General features: G+C 49.4%; 2 protein-coding genes across 2 annotated transcripts in view; both read left to right on the plus strand.

Annotated features, from left to right (window-relative positions):
• The window catches only part of LOC102075480 (syntaxin-binding protein 4), a 37647-nt gene extending 25829 nt beyond the window's left edge, over positions 1-11818 (plus strand). The window contains exons 11-21 of the mRNA XM_014271385.3: positions 612-709; positions 2190-2286; positions 4222-4349; positions 4840-4932; positions 5416-5481; positions 5570-5758; positions 6338-6454; positions 7585-7634; positions 8487-8617; positions 9862-9919; positions 10683-11818. Coding sequence (XP_014126860.1) covers positions 612-709; positions 2190-2286; positions 4222-4349; positions 4840-4932; positions 5416-5481; positions 5570-5758; positions 6338-6454; positions 7585-7634; positions 8487-8617; positions 9862-9919; positions 10683-10785 — 1130 coding nt within the window. The 3' untranslated portion in view covers positions 10786-11818. The remainder of the gene's footprint in view (positions 1-611; positions 710-2189; positions 2287-4221; positions 4350-4839; positions 4933-5415; positions 5482-5569; positions 5759-6337; positions 6455-7584; positions 7635-8486; positions 8618-9861; positions 9920-10682) is intronic.
• Positions 11819-17981: 6163 nt separating this feature from the next.
• Positions 17982-18129, plus strand: part of SEC14L5 (SEC14 like lipid binding 5) — a 39516-nt gene continuing 39368 nt past the window's right edge. The window contains exon 1 of the mRNA XM_074552550.1: positions 17982-18065. The gene's annotated coding sequence lies outside the window, so the exon portion shown is untranslated. The remainder of the gene's footprint in view (positions 18066-18129) is intronic.

Consider the following 18129-nt stretch of genomic DNA (forward strand, 5'->3'; position numbering starts at 1 on the left):
CAGCTCATGGCAGCTTTTCACCAGTTCAGCAGCTGCTGCTTCTGCCTCTCTGTGCCTCTGTACCTGCCTCACAGCACATGTGGCTCCTTCTGCCCAAAAACCCTGCCTGCCCAGCTGAGGGGAAAAGGGTTCAAGGCTTATTACAGTCTTGGGAAGGGAAAAAATCTCAGAGTGGTGCTTTTCCACATCACTTTTAATCTGTTCATTCCTATGAGTGTCAGGAATTTTCTGTTTTGTTTAATCACAGTAGAAAAGAACCAGGCAGATTTTAATTCATTTTTCTCACAGTTCACCATAACTCCAAAACTCCACAAAACTTTGTGATTGGAAATTTCCAAAGTGCTGGAATTTTTTTGCAGCTCTTTGTCCCTGATGAAACATCTCACTTTAAACCATGCAGAAGCCCAGTTTCAGAAGGATTTCCCCCCGTATCCAATCTTTCCAAGAGAGGCCTTGTTCAACCTTCCAGAGCTGGTTTTAGTAAATCCTGCACTTGGATTTTTGCCCTGCTGCACACACTTTATATTTCATGCAACAAAAAATCTGAGTTTTGCTTTGCAGACACCTCTACCCAAATGCTTCCCCATTAATCTTTGGTTTTGATTTTTCAGCACCTGCTTCAGCTTCTAACTACAAAGCAGCTTCAGGCACCAAACCTAAAGTAGCCCTGGATCCCCATATCCGGCTCAAGGATGGAAAACTGGAACTGGTGAGTGGCAGGGTCCCTGTCCCCAGGGCAAGGTCTCCTCCTTGTGCACTGAGCAGGAAATAGTCCAGCTTCAGCTGATCTAGCTTCAGGTTATGAGGGTGAAACATCCTGGCTGTGTCCAAAGGGGCATTTAAACATCCCTTGGCTCATCTTGGCTATTTCTTGGTGCTCCATGAAGCTCCAGATGTCTTTTCCTGGCAGCTGCACCTCCTTTAGACATTGGCTAAGGTTGTGCCCTCCAAACTTTTGGTGCTGCCGTCACTGCTAGGGTGACCTCAGGCAGCCTGGTGTGCGGGAGGGGAGGCTGAGACAGGAGTTATCCCATCGAGATTCTTCCATCATTTTATGGAGAACACACTCCCACCATGGGCATGGAGCAGAGCTGCCCATCTGCTCACCGAGACCCCGGGGAGGGACAGGGTGGTTCTCCAGTCTGGCACCTTGGGTTATTCCGGCGTTTGAGGGGGGATGAGGGACAGGGCCACCACGGAGGCCCCGATGTGACGAACATCTGCTGCCCCCCGACGGCAGCGCCGCGGAGCCGCTCTCGGAGCCCGGGATTCTCCAGGGTGGCATTGGCACAGCGACCTCTGCTCCTCAGGCTGGCAGGAGCGCAGCGCTTGGCTTCGCTTCTCAAAGCTCTGTTAGCTTTGGGGAGGTGACACCGCCTGGCACAGCCCCAGGTGGCTTTGGGGCGGCCAATATCCCAGAGTGAGGGAGCCTGCAGCAGCGCCTTGCTCAGGGGGGTGGGCAGAGCAATGGGACAGCAGAGGGATCCCAAGGGCTCGGTGCTGGCGCTGGGAAGGTGAGCGAGGATCCCTCCGAGCCCCTTGGCAGGGAATTTCCTGTGAGCAGGAGCTGTGAGTGCAGCCTGGCCCAGGTGAGCGTTTCACTCAGGCTCTTTCCCAGAGTCTGCTCCACTTTGTCTTTTAAAAGCTTTCAGCCGCTGCTGCCAGCAGGGAAGTGGGGCTTGCACAGGCTGATCTGCTTCTGTGTGCTGCCCTGAGGTTGAGCTGATAAACATCAGAAGTTAGGGCATCAGGAGTAATGAGAGAGCAAAACATGCAGTGGAGGAGCAAAATGTTTGAATGTCTCCTCTCTCCATGAGAAACACTCTGTTAATAGCTTTTATCTTCCTGGTCCCAAACACAATTTCTGAGCAGCAAGGGAAAGGAGAGGCTGAGCTCTTGCCAGCTGAGTCTTGCTGAAACTCCACTGGCCTTTGATAAAAGTCCTGAAAACTCATTGGAGCTGCAAATCTGATTGCAGATAAAATGTTCTTGGAGGGATGTGAACCTGAGTTCAGGAACAGACATTTCTGTACATGAGCAGCAAAGGAGAGACTGCAAATCCAATCCAAGCCTGCTCCTTTGGGAGATGCTGCCTGGAGAAACCCAGCACCAAGTGTCTTCCCAGTGCTTACCCCAAAGAATTGCTTTTCCAGTATTTTTGTTTTTAAAGGCTCTTGTTTCTGCTCCAGGTTCTGCAGTACCTTGGTCTGGATGTGACTGAGGAGAAGAAGAGGCAGCTCAGGCAAAGCCTGACCACGGACTCACAAGGGACTGTGGCCTATGGAGGTGAGCAGGATCTGACATTTCTGTGCAGCTTCACTGGCAGCTAAAAAGGGAAAAGGGGGCAGAAGTGGCTGGTGAGACACCTGCCTGGGTAGGGATGGAGCCTATAAAGAGGGAAGTCACAAACACAAAAGAAGGCATTCTGTAGAATCATGGAATGCTGGAATGGGTTGGGTTGGAAGGGATCTCAAAATTCATCTCATTCCACCAGACACCTTCCACTATCCCAGCTGCTCCAAGCCCTGTCCAAGAGAACCCTTCCAGGGAAGGATCTGCCACAGCTTCACTGTGAAACTGTGCCAGGGCCTCACTGCCCTCACAGGGAAGAATTTATTCCTAACATCTCATCTAAACCTACTCTCTGTCAGTTTAAAGCCATTCCCATTGTCCTATCATGGGTAAAATCAGACTAAAAGAAAGTTGGTGCAAGGGTTTATTTTCCTTAAAATCCCAGTTTTCCTAGCAGGAACTGGCCAGAGGAGACACAGAAAATGAAGGCCAGTTCTGCTTTCTGTGGCCTTCCAGAGCATAGCTGACCCACAAGGTCTGCTCCCCAGAAGGCTTTCAGCAAAAATCCCAAGCCATCAGCAATGTCCCCAGCAGAGAGAACAGTCACAAGGCATCTGGATCAATGTTTTGTGCAGAGGGAGGGACGGGACACAGAACACAGCCCTATCCTACGAGTGACTGGAGCTGTAGTTTGTGGAAGCAGAAAAGAGGATATTTGGGGGTATTTAGCAAATGTGCTGCTTTTGCACAGAGACTCTGGCTCCTGCTGCAGCCCAGGCACCATCCAGGACAGGCTTCAAGGTGGCACCCTGTGAACTTCATGAAGTTCAACAATACCAAGTGCATGTTCTGCACCTGGGTTAGGGCAGCCCCAAGCACAAATCCAGGCTGGGCAGAGAAGGGATGGAAAGCAGCCCTGGGGGAGGATTTGGGGTGTTGGAGGGTGAGAGCTGGAGCTGCCCTGGCTGTGAGCACCCAGAAACCCCCCTGGGCTGGGCTGAGCCCTGCTGGGGGCAGCAGGAGGGGGGATTCTGCCCCCTCAGGTGAGACCCCACCTGCAGAGCTGCCTCCTCCAGCTTGGGGGACACCTCAGAGCCCCTGCCAGGGCCTGAAGGGGCTCCAGGAGAGCTGCAGAGGGACTGGGGACAAGGGATGGAGGGACAGGACACAGGGAATGGCTCCCACTGCCAGAGGGCAGGGATGGATGGGATATTGGGAATTGGGAATTGTTCCCTGGGAGGGTGGGCAGGCCCTGGCACAGGGTGCCCACCCTGGATCCCTGGCAGTGCCCAAGGCCAGGCTGGGCAGGGCTGGGAGCAGCCTGGGACAGTGGGAGGTGTCCCTGCCATGGTAGGGGATGGAATAATATCATCTTTATGGTTCCTTTGTGCCCAAACCATCCCATATTTCTGTGATTCTGGGACCCTGGTGCCACCTCCCTGATGGTCCCCACCTGTCCCACGCAGCCCCTTCTACTGTGCCTCCCTTCATGTCTGAAAGCAAAATTAATGTGGATTTTCAAACTTGTAAATTTAACACCTTTTCTAAGTACTGAACTCACTGAGTTGTGTTTTTGTTTAAATCAGCAATGTGAGAAATGGCAGCAGGTGCCTTTTTTCAGGGAAATGTGGGTTTAGCTTAAAATTTTAAAACTTTCAGAACCACCGTCGTCAAAACTCCCCTGTGAAAATATCTGGGGTTTTCTGGGTTTTAAAAATATCAGGTTTTTCAGTTGGATAAGGAACAGGAGTCTAATAAAGGCTGTCAACAACTCATTTAAGCTTGATGGGGTTGCTGACAAACCCAGGATTATTAGAGAAACCTGTCTGGCATCTCTAAACCCTGGATGGCCCCAAAACCAGTGGTATTTTCCCCTAACCCACAGCAATTTTCTCTTTTAGCCTGGTAAAAACTGCTTGTTTCTCACAGATGTTCTCCAAGCACTCAGGGATCTGATGCAGGAGGAGCTGGACGAGGCTGGTCTGGATTCCAGCTCTGTGCTCTTCACTCAGCACGAAGTGGCCAATTTGCTGGATACATCAGCTTTTCACTCCCTGGTCAGTCACCCCAAAGCTCTGCTACATTGAATCCATGGATCTTCCACCTGAAATCCATGGAATTCTGCGATGGGAAAAGCTAAATTACAATTTTCTGGTTGTTCTAGAGTTAGAGAGACAAAGCAGAACTATTAATTAATCATTTTTTAATAGAAAATTCCATAAAAGACCTCAAACTTCTCATTTGTAATAAGGAAATAAGAGTATCTATGGGATAATATGAGGAAGCAGCCTGGCAGTTATGCAGAAGGAGAAATAGCCATAATTAATCAATTCTAAGTAATTTCATTTGGTTCACAAAGTGAAAATTCACTCTAGCTCAGCCATATCAGCAATGATGGGGATCAGAGAGTGAAATTCTGTGGGGCAAAATGAACCATCCTGGAGCTGAATTATTTAATGTGCCTTTTGATCTATGGCATAAAAACGCCGACTCCCTTTTTAGGTGATTCTGATTCAATGTGTGATGAGTCTGTCCCTCTCCTTGCAGACCTTTGACTCTCTCAACTGCAATGGCAGCGAGGACCTGGAGCAGCTGCAGCTGGAGATGAGGGATCTGCGGCACGAAGTCCGCAGGCTGAAGGTTCAGAGCAGATTTCTTGGCTGGGATTTCTTGCTGTGGCTCTCTCTGGGGGTAATGGGGTGGCCTGTCCCCCTGGAGAAGTCACCAGTTTGCATTCTGTGCATTCCTCAGTCACACAGGAGCCTCTCACCCTCCACTCTCCTTAATTGCCTCTTTCTCGCTCTCAGCCTCAAAGGAAAACTTATTTGTACTCAAAGCATGCAGTCCCTTCTCAGCAGGGAGTTAACATATTTAAAAAGCAGCTCTCATTAAGAATTCCAGTGTGTGATTAACAGAAGCAGCACCTGTCCTCTCACCCTCACCTGGCTGTGAGCACCTCAGCTGTGTCCAGGTGGAATTCTGCAGATCACAGCTCTAAAAGCTCTCCCTGTGTGGGGACAAAGTGCACAGAACTTCTGTAAAATAACATTCTGGTGGGTAGGGACATTCTAGAAAATGTCCTGTCACTTGCTGCTTCTAATCTGGTGAAAATATTTCCCACAGTCTCTCCTGAGAGAAGTGGAGAGCAGCAAGAAGTCGATGGAGGATGAGCTTCAGCGGCTGAACCAAGTTAGTGGAGGGATTTCTGGGCTGCTGGGGTGGGTTTGGCAGCTGAGGGGGACGTGGGGTGCTCATCAGAAGTTCCTGGTGCTTGCAGAAGGCGCTGGGGTTCCTGTCAGAGAACAGGAGCCTGCACAGCAAACTGCAGATGGCCGAGGTGGTGCAGAGACAGGCCCACAGCGCCGAGCAGGACTACGAGGAAGTGATCCACCTGCTGGAGGCTGAAATTGCAGAACTGAAGATGCAGCTGGCAGGGAAAAAAGCAAAGCACGTCTCTGAAATAGAGGTAATGCAACCCCCTGGAAAAACCCACAGCCCTTCAGACTCTTCTTCTGTGGGTTCATTGAGTCATGGAATGATTTGGGCCAGAAGAGATCATAAAGCTCATCTCATTCCAACCCCCTGCCATGGGCAGGGACTCCTTCCACTATCCCAGGTTGTTCCAAGTCCCATCCAACCTGGCCTTGGACACTTCCAGGGATGGGGCAGCCACAACTAAGTTACCCTCCTTCTGTTTACACAAGCCACAGCTAACTAAGGTTACCTTCCTTCTATTTACACAGGCCACAACTAACTAAGGTTGCCCTCCTTCTATTTACACAGGCCACAACTAACTAAGGTTACCTTCCTTCTATTTACACAGGCCACAACTAAGGTTACCCTCCTCCTATTTACACAGGAGAAAATGAAATAGCACACAGATCATTTGCTGTGTGGGACCACAAGGCCATCACAGTCTCTGGATCTGTGTTATAATTTGCATAACTTCCACTGTCCCTTCCCAAATGCCCCAAACTGTTGTTTCCAAAAGCCAAGGCTGGAGCACCACCAGCCCCTTTCTCCTCCTGCTGTGTCCCTGTGTCAGGAGGACATCCTGGAGCTGAGGAGGCAGCTGTCCCTGGCTGATGGCCAGCTACGAAAATCCGAAGTGTCGCGGAAGCGCCTGGAGATCTGCAATAGGAAACTGCTCCTGTTTGTGCAGGTGAGGTGTGCACCTGCCCACTGCTGCAGCATCACCACGGCCTCTTTCCTTCAGGGTGCTTTTGCAAGTCCAATCAACTTCCTGCTCCATAAGCAAGAGGGGTTTTTTTCCCCTCTCTCACCCAAAAAAGTCACTGTGTGTTGGTTAGGAGGAAGCAGGGGATGAGCTCAGATCTCCTCATCCCCCTGGGAGCAATGCAAACTCCGTGGTGCAGGTTTTGCTGGTGGCTCTGCTCTTCCTGGCTCCCTGTGCTGAGGCTGTCAAAATCATCCATGCTCACCTTCCCTTGCTATAGGTCTATAAATAGGAACCTGGAGAGTGGCTTTGCTCTTCCAGAGCTTTTCCCCCTGGATTTCCTGCAAAATCTCAGAGTTTAATGCTTCATTTGATGGGTTTTCCACTTCATTCCCTATATTTGGAACACCAGTCTGTGTAATTAATAAACTGGCCAGCATGGGAAGCATTAGTAGTCAGTGTATCTGCCATGGCTACTGGTGGCCTGTCCCAAGAACTCCTGAAATCAAGCAGAAGCAGTGGAGCAAAAGGAAATGTAGATGCTGTGTCAATGTAGATGCTGTGTCCTCTGCTCCAGAGAAGGAAGAATTAAATGCTCCAGAGCTTCAGCTCTATCTGCTAAAGCCTGTGCAGTTTGGGGTCAGACTTTGGAAATCTATCTCATTGACCCCAGGGTCAAACATCACAGGATTTTGAGCACTGGAGCAAAATGTCTTCATTTTTCCTCCACCCCTCAGCAGTGCTGGAGAAGTGCATGGTAATGAGAGCTTACACGTGCAGGTCCAGCCCAGGAGCCAGGGGTTGCTGGCAGCCATGATCACTGAAATGCAGCCTGCAAAATTATTCCTTGGAAGAGGATTTTTGTGTTGCATTTCATGTGTTTTAGCAGTGGTATTCAAATGCAGAATTCAGATGTGTCTGTAAATTCATGAATGCTGCCTGAGCTGCAAAAGGCCTTGAGATATTTGCTTCAAGGGCAATGAATAAGCAGAAGCTGATTACTGTCATATTAAATCTGATCATCAGGAAAAACCCATGGGGTTTGTTCTCAGGAATTATTCATTCCTACAAGTTTGAAACCCGTTTTTTTTTTTTTTTTTTCTGTTGCATGACAGAACATTTACAAGGTCCTGAGCGCACACAGTCATTTACCAGATGAGAAAAGGTAGGAGATGGCTTCTGGGAATGGTGAACAACAACATGAAATGTCCTTTTCTGACCTTTCTCTGGGGAAGGTGCTTCACACGTAACCTACCCAGAGTTTCTAAACATACTCTCACTTTGGAAGTGAAACCATGGGAGAATGATGATTTGGAGGCTGCTGGTGGGCTGGTGCTGGGGGACTTGGGCCTCTGTTCAGGCTTTTTTTGGGGGTTAGGAGCTGAAACTCAGCTTGGGTTAAATTGCTCTTGTCAGCAGAGACCCCAAGCAGGTTGTTTCAGAGCAGCAGAGTTTTGACCCACCTGCTTTTCCAAACATAAACTAGGTTTTGGCTTCAGAACCCCATCCTTTTTTATCAGCAGTTAGAGCAGACAGAGTGTAAGCAAGGAGCTCTGCAGACTCTCAGCTGCTGAATGGCTGCAGAAACAGAGCTCAGGCTTCTGGACTCCCCTCCAACCCGAGCCTGTCTCCTATCACTTGGGCATAAATGTACCACAGCTCTATGTGTGTTTTTAACTGATTAAATCATTGAAAACTCACTGTCCCATCGATAATGACCAGTCCCTTTAAAAGCCAGTTTTAAAGACGCATGGAAATCAGTTTTTAAGTTTCCGAGTTGGTTCTTTCTAATATAATGCAGGGAAAATGCTTTTGACAAGTTTTAAAGAATACTTTGCTATTTTTCTGTAACAAAGCAATGCAAGTGTGTCTAACAGACACTTGAATGCGGAGGGATGGAGATGCAACCCCCCAAACACACAGAATTTAAGTAGCAGATCCTTCCTGAGAGGCTGGCCAGGATTGTCAATGCCCATTCTCTGACAGAACTATTGATGGCACTTTCCGTATTTATAAGCGTCAACCATGAAACAGAAGAGGATAAAACAGATGCAGTCTCAGACACATCTCTTCCACCTTCAGATCTTGTTGACCTTTTGCTATCAGAAGCTAAAGAGCTGTTAGCACCAATCCTCTCCAACAAGGACGGTAAGCACTAAATGAACCAGAGAAAGCTGAATCCCAGCAAGTCCCAGGGATCTCTGCCAGTGTTATTGGCACTTTCCAGCACCTTCCATATTTTTCCATACCAGTTGAGCCTCCCTGATTCTCTCCTGCTCACTGGGATGTAATTACCCTATATCCATGTGACTCATCTGTGGATCTGCAATGCAGACTCGCAGGGTATGGAGTCAAAGACTTGTGCCCAGGGCTAGAGGAGAGGTGTTTATCCAGGGGAAAAGCCCTGACAGGCAGGAGGAGGGTTTCACAGAACCACTGAAATGATGGTTGAAAGGGACTGCTGGAGATCAGATCTGCTCCAGGTAGGGCCATCCCAGTAGAGGGGATCTGCAGTGGGTTTAGCCAGCCAGGATGGAGATCCTCAGCCTTCCTGGCCGGTGTTCCCTCACTGCTCTGTGACAAAGATCTCCCCAGCACCAGCCTGAGCTCCCCCAGGGGCAGCCTGTGGCCTCTGCTCCCAGTTACACCGGCTGCCCTGCCAAAAACAGCTCAGCTCCACAGCCTTTAATTTCCCTGATGTAGCAGTGGGGGCTGTGAAGTTGCCTCCTGGCCTCTTCTTTGCCAGGCTAAACCAGCCCAGCTCCCTCAGCCCTCCCCAGCCTCTCCCTGCAGGCCTGGGGCTTCCCTCGCTGGATCCTGTCCAGTTTCCCAACAGCTTCAGACCCAGGATCCAAACTTTCCTTCTGCCATCCAGGTACCATTACAGCAGTGCTGAGCAGAAGGGAACAGTCACCTCCCCATTTCCTTGGAGTAAAAACCAACTATGCTCCCTTTTCCTCACACCTGTGAGCAAACCAGGGAACAATCCAGCTCCGTGGCAGTCTGGATTGGCTTTCCCAGTCTGGGACTCTGAGCTGGTCCATAAGCCATAGACATTTCTTGGTGGCAATTATTTGACCCTGCTTGTCTCCTCCCCCACAAAATGAGTGTCTGACCTCCTCAGTGTCATGTCCAGGTGAATGCACAGCCCCAAACAGGTGCCCAGTCCTTTGATGCTATTCACCAGCTCAGTGTGGCCACAGCCCAGCACTGGCTTTGTCTCAAAGCACAAGACACAAAGGAAATAATTGCAGCCTTTCAGGAGCACCTCTGGTTTGTGAGTGCTGTCAGCATTTTCTGAGCTCCTGCCCCATTTAAATGTGCATTATCATAATGCAGCAGCATTGGGCATGTTCTCTGCACTAACATTGGCTCTGTGCTTCCATCTGCAGCTCTGCCATGGGACAGGGACCAGTGCCTGCCTGCTGAAGGAATCCCAAATTACAAGGAGTAGGTGTCAAAACTGCTGTGGTCTGTAATTTGGACAACACAGATACTAAAAATTCCTGTCTGTTTTGTTGGGGTTTTTTAACCAAAACTGTTGCTTGACGACTTTTGATCAGACAGTCTAGGAGAGGCCTCCAGATGGCCGTGACAGAGAAATGCTGTGAAATTCCTAGACAGAAAGAGACTTCCTGCCCTGCACGGTGTGAATTCCTGGATTTCTATTTTGCTTTATAAAATGCTGGTTTTCCTTCAGGCCAGATGGGAATTTGTGGTTCTGTGGCTTGTCTAGCCAGCATTTTTAAGTGCACTCTGTGTAAGGGAAAAAGCATCACTGAATATGTTAATTTTTTATGCTGTGATATCGAGATGCTGTGAAGCTCCAGACAAGGAAAGCAGGATGACTTGGCTTTATTTGGACCTTAAACTGTTAAATTTCCCTGAAACCTCTTAAATTGCTTGTATTTAACAAAGCCATTTCTTAAAGTTATCTGAAAGGGCACTTTGAGACCTAAATATCTCCTACTGCTTTCTTAGCTTAACTCAACCTGAAGATCTGCCAGCACAGTTTTTTGTTTAGGTACAAAGTACCCATTTGCAAATGATAATTTCAAGGTTATGAAAAGCATTTTCAGACAAAACAGGCAGCCTGCACAGTCTAACCAGGCAAGATCCGCGGCTGCTTCTTCTTTCCTAAATAACCAGTGCTATAAGAATTACCCTCTGTGTCCTTCTCCCAAACCACCTAAGGCATCTTTCTCCTTTTCAGCCACCTCCATCAGAAGACCACGTGGCCCCCTCCTGCAGGCCAGACCAAGAGTGACCAACCACAGCCACCAAGCCCCACGGAACTGCCTAAGAAGTCGACATAAATACCCCATGGCTTGGTGGTGCTGTGAACCATGGCCATCCATCCCAAGGGATGGGAAAGACACCCCCAGGCACCTCAGCTTCCAGACCAAGCAGACTGAGAAACAAGAATCATTCTTCCTAACTATCCAAGACTTTTTCAGCAACCTCCCCTGCGTGTCTACCTCCGAGTTATCGTACAAGGCTTTTTGCTCACGGTTTTGCAGCTTTATAGGAAAAATATTCTCATGAGGCTACAGAGGCCTGGATTTCTGTGGCAGCCTTTTAGAGCTTGTATTCTGGGTAGCATGAATGTACCTGAGGGACTCAGGGGTCTCCAACAGATCCCTTTTGGTATTTCAGATGAAAAACCAAAGTCTATTTAGTGACTGTAATCAAAGCAGCTTAATCCCTAGTGTCCTAGTTGTCTTGGGATAGGAATTTCTCTTTTTATTCTTTTTGTATAGCTTATCCCAGCTGCAGTGCTTGGAGTGGGAAGCAGCAGCTCAGGCAGTTGTTGGCCAGAGTGCAGGAGGCCAGCAGGGTGCTCTGGTCACAGCGTGGACAGCGAGCCCTCCCTGGAACGTGGCAGGACATAGTGAACATAGCTCAGTAAAGGTCCCTGGTGTCACTGGGAAATGAGATCCACGTGATGCAAGGCTGGGACAGCACTGGATGGGGATGGGCAGAGGTCTGGAAAATAAAATGGAAACACTCCTCACAAGGAGTTTGCTCTCTGGGTTCTGATTGCAGCTGCTGCGTTCAGCATCTCACAGACAAAGACACAGCCTGAGACCATTTTTCCTCCCTTTTATTTTGGCAGCTCCTGGGGAGATGCATTGAGAAGTTGCAGGAAAATGGGGTACAATCTGGCTTTTACAAATAATTTGTTAAGATTACTTCAAATCTTCTTTGTGGGGGTTCAAAGCATGTGGGTCCTTTATTGTCTAAATTAAAGGCTTAGGCAAAATCATGACCCTCACCAGCATCTCGTGCACTCGAGGTATCACTGCACTGCTAAACCAGCAACTGTGTGGTGGAATATATCACATAAATAACCAGTCTGAAATTCATGGTAAGCTTAATTTCATAGCTTGGGGTAAATTAAATCTTGGGAGTGCATACCTCAGAATATAAATTAAAGGACTTCTTTTAAAAGGAGACATAATCCTTTGGACTGCTTACAAGGAATATTCCCAGGAAGGAGAAAATATTCATCTTGGGATATCCTGTTTAATAGCTCATTGCCCAGTGCTCTCTGCTGTGATGGAATGATAGCAAATCCTGGTGTTACCTGTGGGCTTGGCCCCAGAGCTTTGTTCTCATCTCCTGTGTTACACAGACAGGTAAGAGGCACACTCAGCAAAATCCAGTCTCACCAGTCTGGTGTGCCCTGGCTCTGGAAAAACACCTCCAGTTCCCCCGGGGTTAACCAGCAGATCCCAATCTGCTGCTGGCAGGGTTTCTCCAAAAGCATTTGGCTGGAGGTGGCATCCCAGGGAGATGTCTCCAGCCACTGCTTGTCACACTTGTCAGGGAACAGCACAAACAGGATTTGGGGAAGGAGCAGGACTTTGGTTGTGCTGTGTTATTTCATATTCCCAATGTCACTAGAAACACCTGGGAGAAAAGGGAAAAGTTACGGGGGAAACACACCTGTTTAGGCTGCACTTAATCAGCTAGAAAATCAACAATCTGTTGTGGAAATCCACAGAAGTTTCAATTTCATCTCTGACAGTCATGGAATCGAGTCATTTTCTCAAAATACAAGTTCTGAACTCCACCTCCTTGAGTGCTGGAAAGGCACAGACCAGGACTGTCCCAGCAGGGACCAGTTCCATGGCCTGAAAGAGAAACTCCTGATGCTGCTTCCACAGTCTGTATTATTCCATAGATGTGTATTTAAGGTCCCAAGAAAAAAGATTTTGTATTAAAGCATCACAGAGGGTGAGGGTTTGGATGAAATAAGCATTGTGTGGTTGGTGCTGGCACCTGGCAAGGGGTGGAAAGAAGGGGATGCTGCTCCAAGGCTGCTGTGTTTGGGGTCTCCTGAGCTGTCTGTTTCCAAAAGAGCTGTGAAGTTCTCAACTTTTTAAATTTAAATTTAATAGTAATAATTTAAATTTTCAACCTCTGAGGCACAGAGCCTCAACAGCTCTGTGCTCTCAGCTCACTGGCTCTGGAAAGGAAATCCTCCATGTTCCCACCAGCCTCTGGAGAGCCTCATGTCATACAAAGATCAAGCACTGCTTCCCCAAGCTCTCATGTTTCTCAGCTGGTTTCCAGTATTTCCTCTGAATTTACCATATCGCTGTGCCTTTGCTCCAAGCCCAGCAGAGCTCCCTCTCTGCTAACCCTGCTGTTCCAACCCCACCTTGCAGAGCAGTGCTCAGAGCTAAGCTCTGACAAGAGCTGTGCTCCTGGAGGTGACACTGATTTTGGTGACCCAGAATAGCAAACCTGTGTCAGGCTTTACTCCCAGGCAAGGGGAATCAGGCAGAACTCAGCAAGGCACAGGGTGACCTCTCACAGAGCCCCAAGAGGCAAAAGGGGAAATGCATAAAGGAACAAACAGCACAGAAAGAGAAGTTATTTAAATAGGGTGTTCTTTATTCATACAGGGCCTGTCTAGCAGTCTGTAAGAGAGCTGAATTCTGGGTTAATTTGCAATAATTTTGGCTTGCTTGTAAGGTTGTGGAGATGTGCTGCTGTCACAATGTGCTGTGTTTGTCTCAGAGAATGTGCCTTGGAGGGTCCCAGAATGACTGCACAGAAATGAGAAGGAGTATTTGTGATAAAAATGAGACCTGAATGGTATTAGATCTTCCTGAGTGGCCTTCCAGATCCTGAAGGGATCCTACAAAAAGATGGAGGGGGACTTTTTACAAGAACATGTAACAGGACAAAGGAGAATTCTTCACACTGACAGAGAGCAGGTTTGGATTAGATATCAGGAAAAACTTTTCTGTGAGGGTGGGCAGGCCCTGGCACAGAGCAGCTGTGGCTGCCCCAGCCCTGGAAGTGCCCAAGGCCAGGTTGGACAGGGCTTGGAGCAGCCTGGGATGGTGGAAGGTGTCCCTGTCCATGGCAGGAGGTGGAACTGGATGAGCTTTAAGGTCCCTTCCATCCCAAACCATTCTGTGTTTCCATGATTCTATGATAGGCTGGAATATGGTAAATATTTTATGAGCCAAAATGCAGAGAGACCTCCATAAACAGAGCATGTGAACACACTGCAGGTGATAAACTCAAAAAGAGGCATTTTGAGCATCAGTGGGATCAGCTGTTGAGCTGGGGGCTTTGGGGGTTAAATATAAGTGATGTGATCGGTTTATTTTGTATTTCTCTTATGCAAAGCAGAAATTCAGTTCTTAGCTGCTGGTGGGTCAGAGGGTGGGAGCCCCCTCTGCTTCACAAAACAAACCAAACCAAGATTGGAGCATCCATTTCAAAAGCTGCAGAAGCAGGGAAGGCAGGGCAGGGAGTATGTAAGGGTGAATGTAGCAGAGCCATTAGCACAGTGTTCATCTGCAGTCCCACGGGGAAAGGAACCCAATCTCAGCCTGCTGCTCTCCAGTTTCATCTCTGCCACCTCGCTGGGTGACCTTGGGCAGCACATTTCATCTCAGGTTTGCACCAAAAACAAACAGGACTGAGAGAGGCACGGGCAAGGCCAAGGCCAAAGGGATCCACGGGGTGTGGGGCAATTGGAGCAATCACGGTGCTCACAGGGGTCTGAGGATGAGGGCGGAGACGAGGATCTGACTCCATGTTTCAGAAGGCTTAATTTATTATTTTATGACATATATTATATTAAAACTATACTAAAAGAATAGAAGAAAGGATTTCATCAGAAGGCTGGCTAAGAATAGAATAGGAAAGAATGATAACAAAGGCTTCTGGTCTAGGACAGAGAGTCTGATGTCAGCTCACTGTGATTGGCCATTAATTAGAAACAACCACATGAGAGCAATCACAGATGCACCTGTTGCATTCCACAGCAGCAGATAATCAATGTTTACATTTTGTTCCTGAGGCCTCTCAGCTTCTCAGGAGGAAAAATCCTAAGGAAAGGATTTTCCATAAAAGATGTGTGTGACAGGGCAACCTCCTGGCAGGAGAGGGTCAGTGTGGGGTTGAGTGCTGCAGGTCTGCTTTCAGTCAAGAAAGCCTCAATGTTTCAACTTTTCCTGGCTCTCAGAACAGCAGATGCAGCTTTTGCTCAGCTCCGGTGAAGCAGAGCGAGATGAAGTGTTAAAAGGTGTTTTTACCAAGGTGTGCAGGTGCAGAGGTGAGCTCCAGCCCAGAATAGGGCAGCGGAGGAGCTGCTGTGTCTGTCCCAGCACTGGAGAGTGTGAGGAGCCTCTTCTTCCTCCCAGCTCCCCTGTGACACCTGGACTGCAGCCCACGTTTAGAGAGTGCAATTCACCTCCACGCTGCTTAAATGGGCTCTAAAAGGCAGGTGGACTTTGCTGCTGAATTTTTAAAGCAAGCCTTTAATGTTTAAGCAGTGCTGATTTTCTAAGGGCTGTTGGACGGCAGCTCCCCAGAGTGACACTGCAGGAAGGGCTGGGCTGGAGGTGTGAAGCTGCCTTTGGCCTTTTCCTTTCCCTTTCCCTCAGGGATCCTCCCCTGCTCAGGGCTGAGTTACCCCAGCACCTCCATCGCAAACCACTGAATTTTCTGGCCTTGCTGACTGCAGCTTTGCCACAAACATCCTTTGCAACTTCTTTCAGCTGCTTCCCTAATAAGGTAAATAGGAATAACAATATAATAACAATACAATATAACACTGTCCTGAGCTGGAGCTCACCTCTGCCACCTCCACACCTCGGAAAATGAACAATCCCTACAAACTTTTTCCTGCATGTTATATGCCAAAGCATTTGAATTGCTGTTCAGTTTTTTAATTTATGCCACCAGATGAGGCAGAGAAGTTGAGAGAAAAGCAGAGTTTGGAGTGAAATGCCCTTGTAAAAGGGGAAGTGGAGGCTGAATGATATCTCCAGACCAGATGTCCTTCCTGGAAGACATTCTCCTTTCTAACTGCAGGAGTTCCTGGGCTGGGCTGCTGGGGGGTGAGAACTTCTTATTGAGGAGCTCCCATGAGAAAAAGCTGAGGGTCAGAGCCAGCCCTTGAGGCAAACACCCAGTCCTGGTAGGTGGGAGGGCAGTCAGGGCCCTTGGGAATGCCCTGGGGAGCTGGCCCTGTGTCAGGGGAAAAGGCAGCCCACTGCCACCGGAAAATGCCAAGGTGACCTGCTGGCAGCAGGAGAAAAAAGGGTTGGAAAATAGGAATTATGGTCAGGGCTGCACAGCAGAGAAAAAGATGGATTGGGACCCACCAAAATCTCATCCAGCTTTTATGGCCTGAACAAAAGGGAAACAACCACAATTGGGGCATAAAGCAGTTACAGGCTGGTGTAAATTCTGCAGAAGAAGATGGAAATAGTTCTTTATTTTTTCTTCTGTTTTCTCTGAGGAAATTTAGCAGTAAATGAGGAACAGGAGAGACATACCACTTCTTTAAAAAAGAAAGTTGCTTTGTGATGGGAAATTCAGAATATTTATTTATAAATAAATACATTTTGTTTTTATTTTGAATATATATTTATGAAGTAGATGTTGCAGGCCTTGAGTAACTTTGTGGTTTTTGATGCCAAGTTGTGCTGCAAAGGTCTTTAGGAAAAGTGCTCTGGCTCCACAGGCTGCAGCCCTGGGAGCTCTGACATTTGATGGTCAATGGTTGTTTTTGAGCAGTGTCAGGTTGGTTTCCCCAGTCTGAGATAGCAGAACATTTCAGGAAATATTGCTGATCAGAAATAGCACTGCAGCTTCCTGAAATGCCTGCCCAGATAAGGGGACACCCCATAGCTGGAAGTGATAAGGAGGCAGGAAAAAACAAAGCAGCAGTAAATGTGATGTTACTTCAATACCAGCAGGCAAAGGGGCAGCTGGTCCTTAGGGAGAACCTGAAAGGAGGCTCTGAAGGTGCAAAACATTCCCCAGCCAGTGTCCCACACCCACTCTTGGTGCCACACGCCTCTCCTGCCCCAGGACCAGCTGCTCAGGCACTCTTTGACACCCCAGAGTTGGGAAGTGTTGGCATCATTTCCTGCACAGAGCCACGGCCCCAAGGACTGTCACTGCATGGTGACAACTGCCCAACATGGCCTGACAAACAGGGGCCACTCACCCTGAGCTGCAAAGGCCTCAGGATTCAGCAAACACCACTCAGGCTTTCAGAGCTGGTGGGAGAGGGGAAGCTGAGAGGTGAGGATACCTCCCAGGGTCCTCCTCAGTGTCACTTGTCTGGGTGTCCCCTGGTATGTCATCCCAGAGTATAGTTTGCAGAATATTTGCTCAAGGAGTGGGTTCACAGGTGTGTAATAAATCATGTAATTAATCAAACAACACAATGCAGTGATAGAGTAAGGGGCTGAGGTGAGCAGGTCCCTTTGCTCTGACCTACCCTGGGATGAGCAGCATTAGATTGTGTTTGGGAGCTGTGGCTCTGCCTCCTCCTGCCCTGACCCAAGAAGGTTCCTCCTCCAGGGCAGGTGCCAGTTGGGGGAGAATCACAGAAACATGGAATATCCTGAACTGAAAGGGTCCCATCAGCATCATCCAGTCCAGCACAGCCCTGCACAGGACACTCCATCATTCCCACCCTGTGCCCCACAGCGTTGTCCAAGCACGCCTGGAGCTCAGGCAGGGCTGTCGCTGTGTCCCCTCTGAGGGGTGGGGTGAGCCCATGTCCACACACAGCCCTCGTTATTCTCCTTTTCTGCCCACGAGAGACGTGCCCGGGGCTGGAGTCCTCAGCACAAGAAGGACACGGAGCTGCCGGAGCGAGTCCAAAGAAGGCAGCAGGATGACCAGAGGAATCGAGCAGCTCTGCTGTGGGGACAGCCTGAGAGAGCTGGAGACTCAGACTTCAGAATCCTGTCCAGTGCCTAAAGAGGCTCCAGGAGATCTGGAGAGGGACTTGGGACAGGGGTTGGAATGACAGGCCAAGGAGGAAGGCAGGGTTCGGTGGGACACGGGGCAGCGCTGACCCCTCACGGCGGGACCGGGACCCGCCCGCCCCTCAGCGAGATGGCGGCGGGGGGCGCGGGGGGGCCGCACGTGCGGGGGGCGGGGCCTGCCCGCGCCCCCGTAGCACAATGGACAGCGCCCTGCGGGGGCGGGGCCGACAGGGGGCGGGGCCGCGCGGGGGCGGGGCCGGCAGGGGGCGGGGCCGCCGCAGCCGCGGGAGCCGCCGAGAGCGGGATGGGTCCGGCCAGGCTGCGCCGCGCCCGCGGTGAGGGGGAGCGGGACGGGCGGCAGGGAGGGGAGCCGCGGTGTGGGCTCGGGAATCTGGGTGT

Source organism: Zonotrichia albicollis, chromosome 16, assembly GCF_047830755.1.
Source record: "Zonotrichia albicollis isolate bZonAlb1 chromosome 16, bZonAlb1.hap1, whole genome shotgun sequence".
Classification (NCBI taxonomy): domain Eukaryota; kingdom Metazoa; phylum Chordata; class Aves; order Passeriformes; family Passerellidae; genus Zonotrichia; species Zonotrichia albicollis.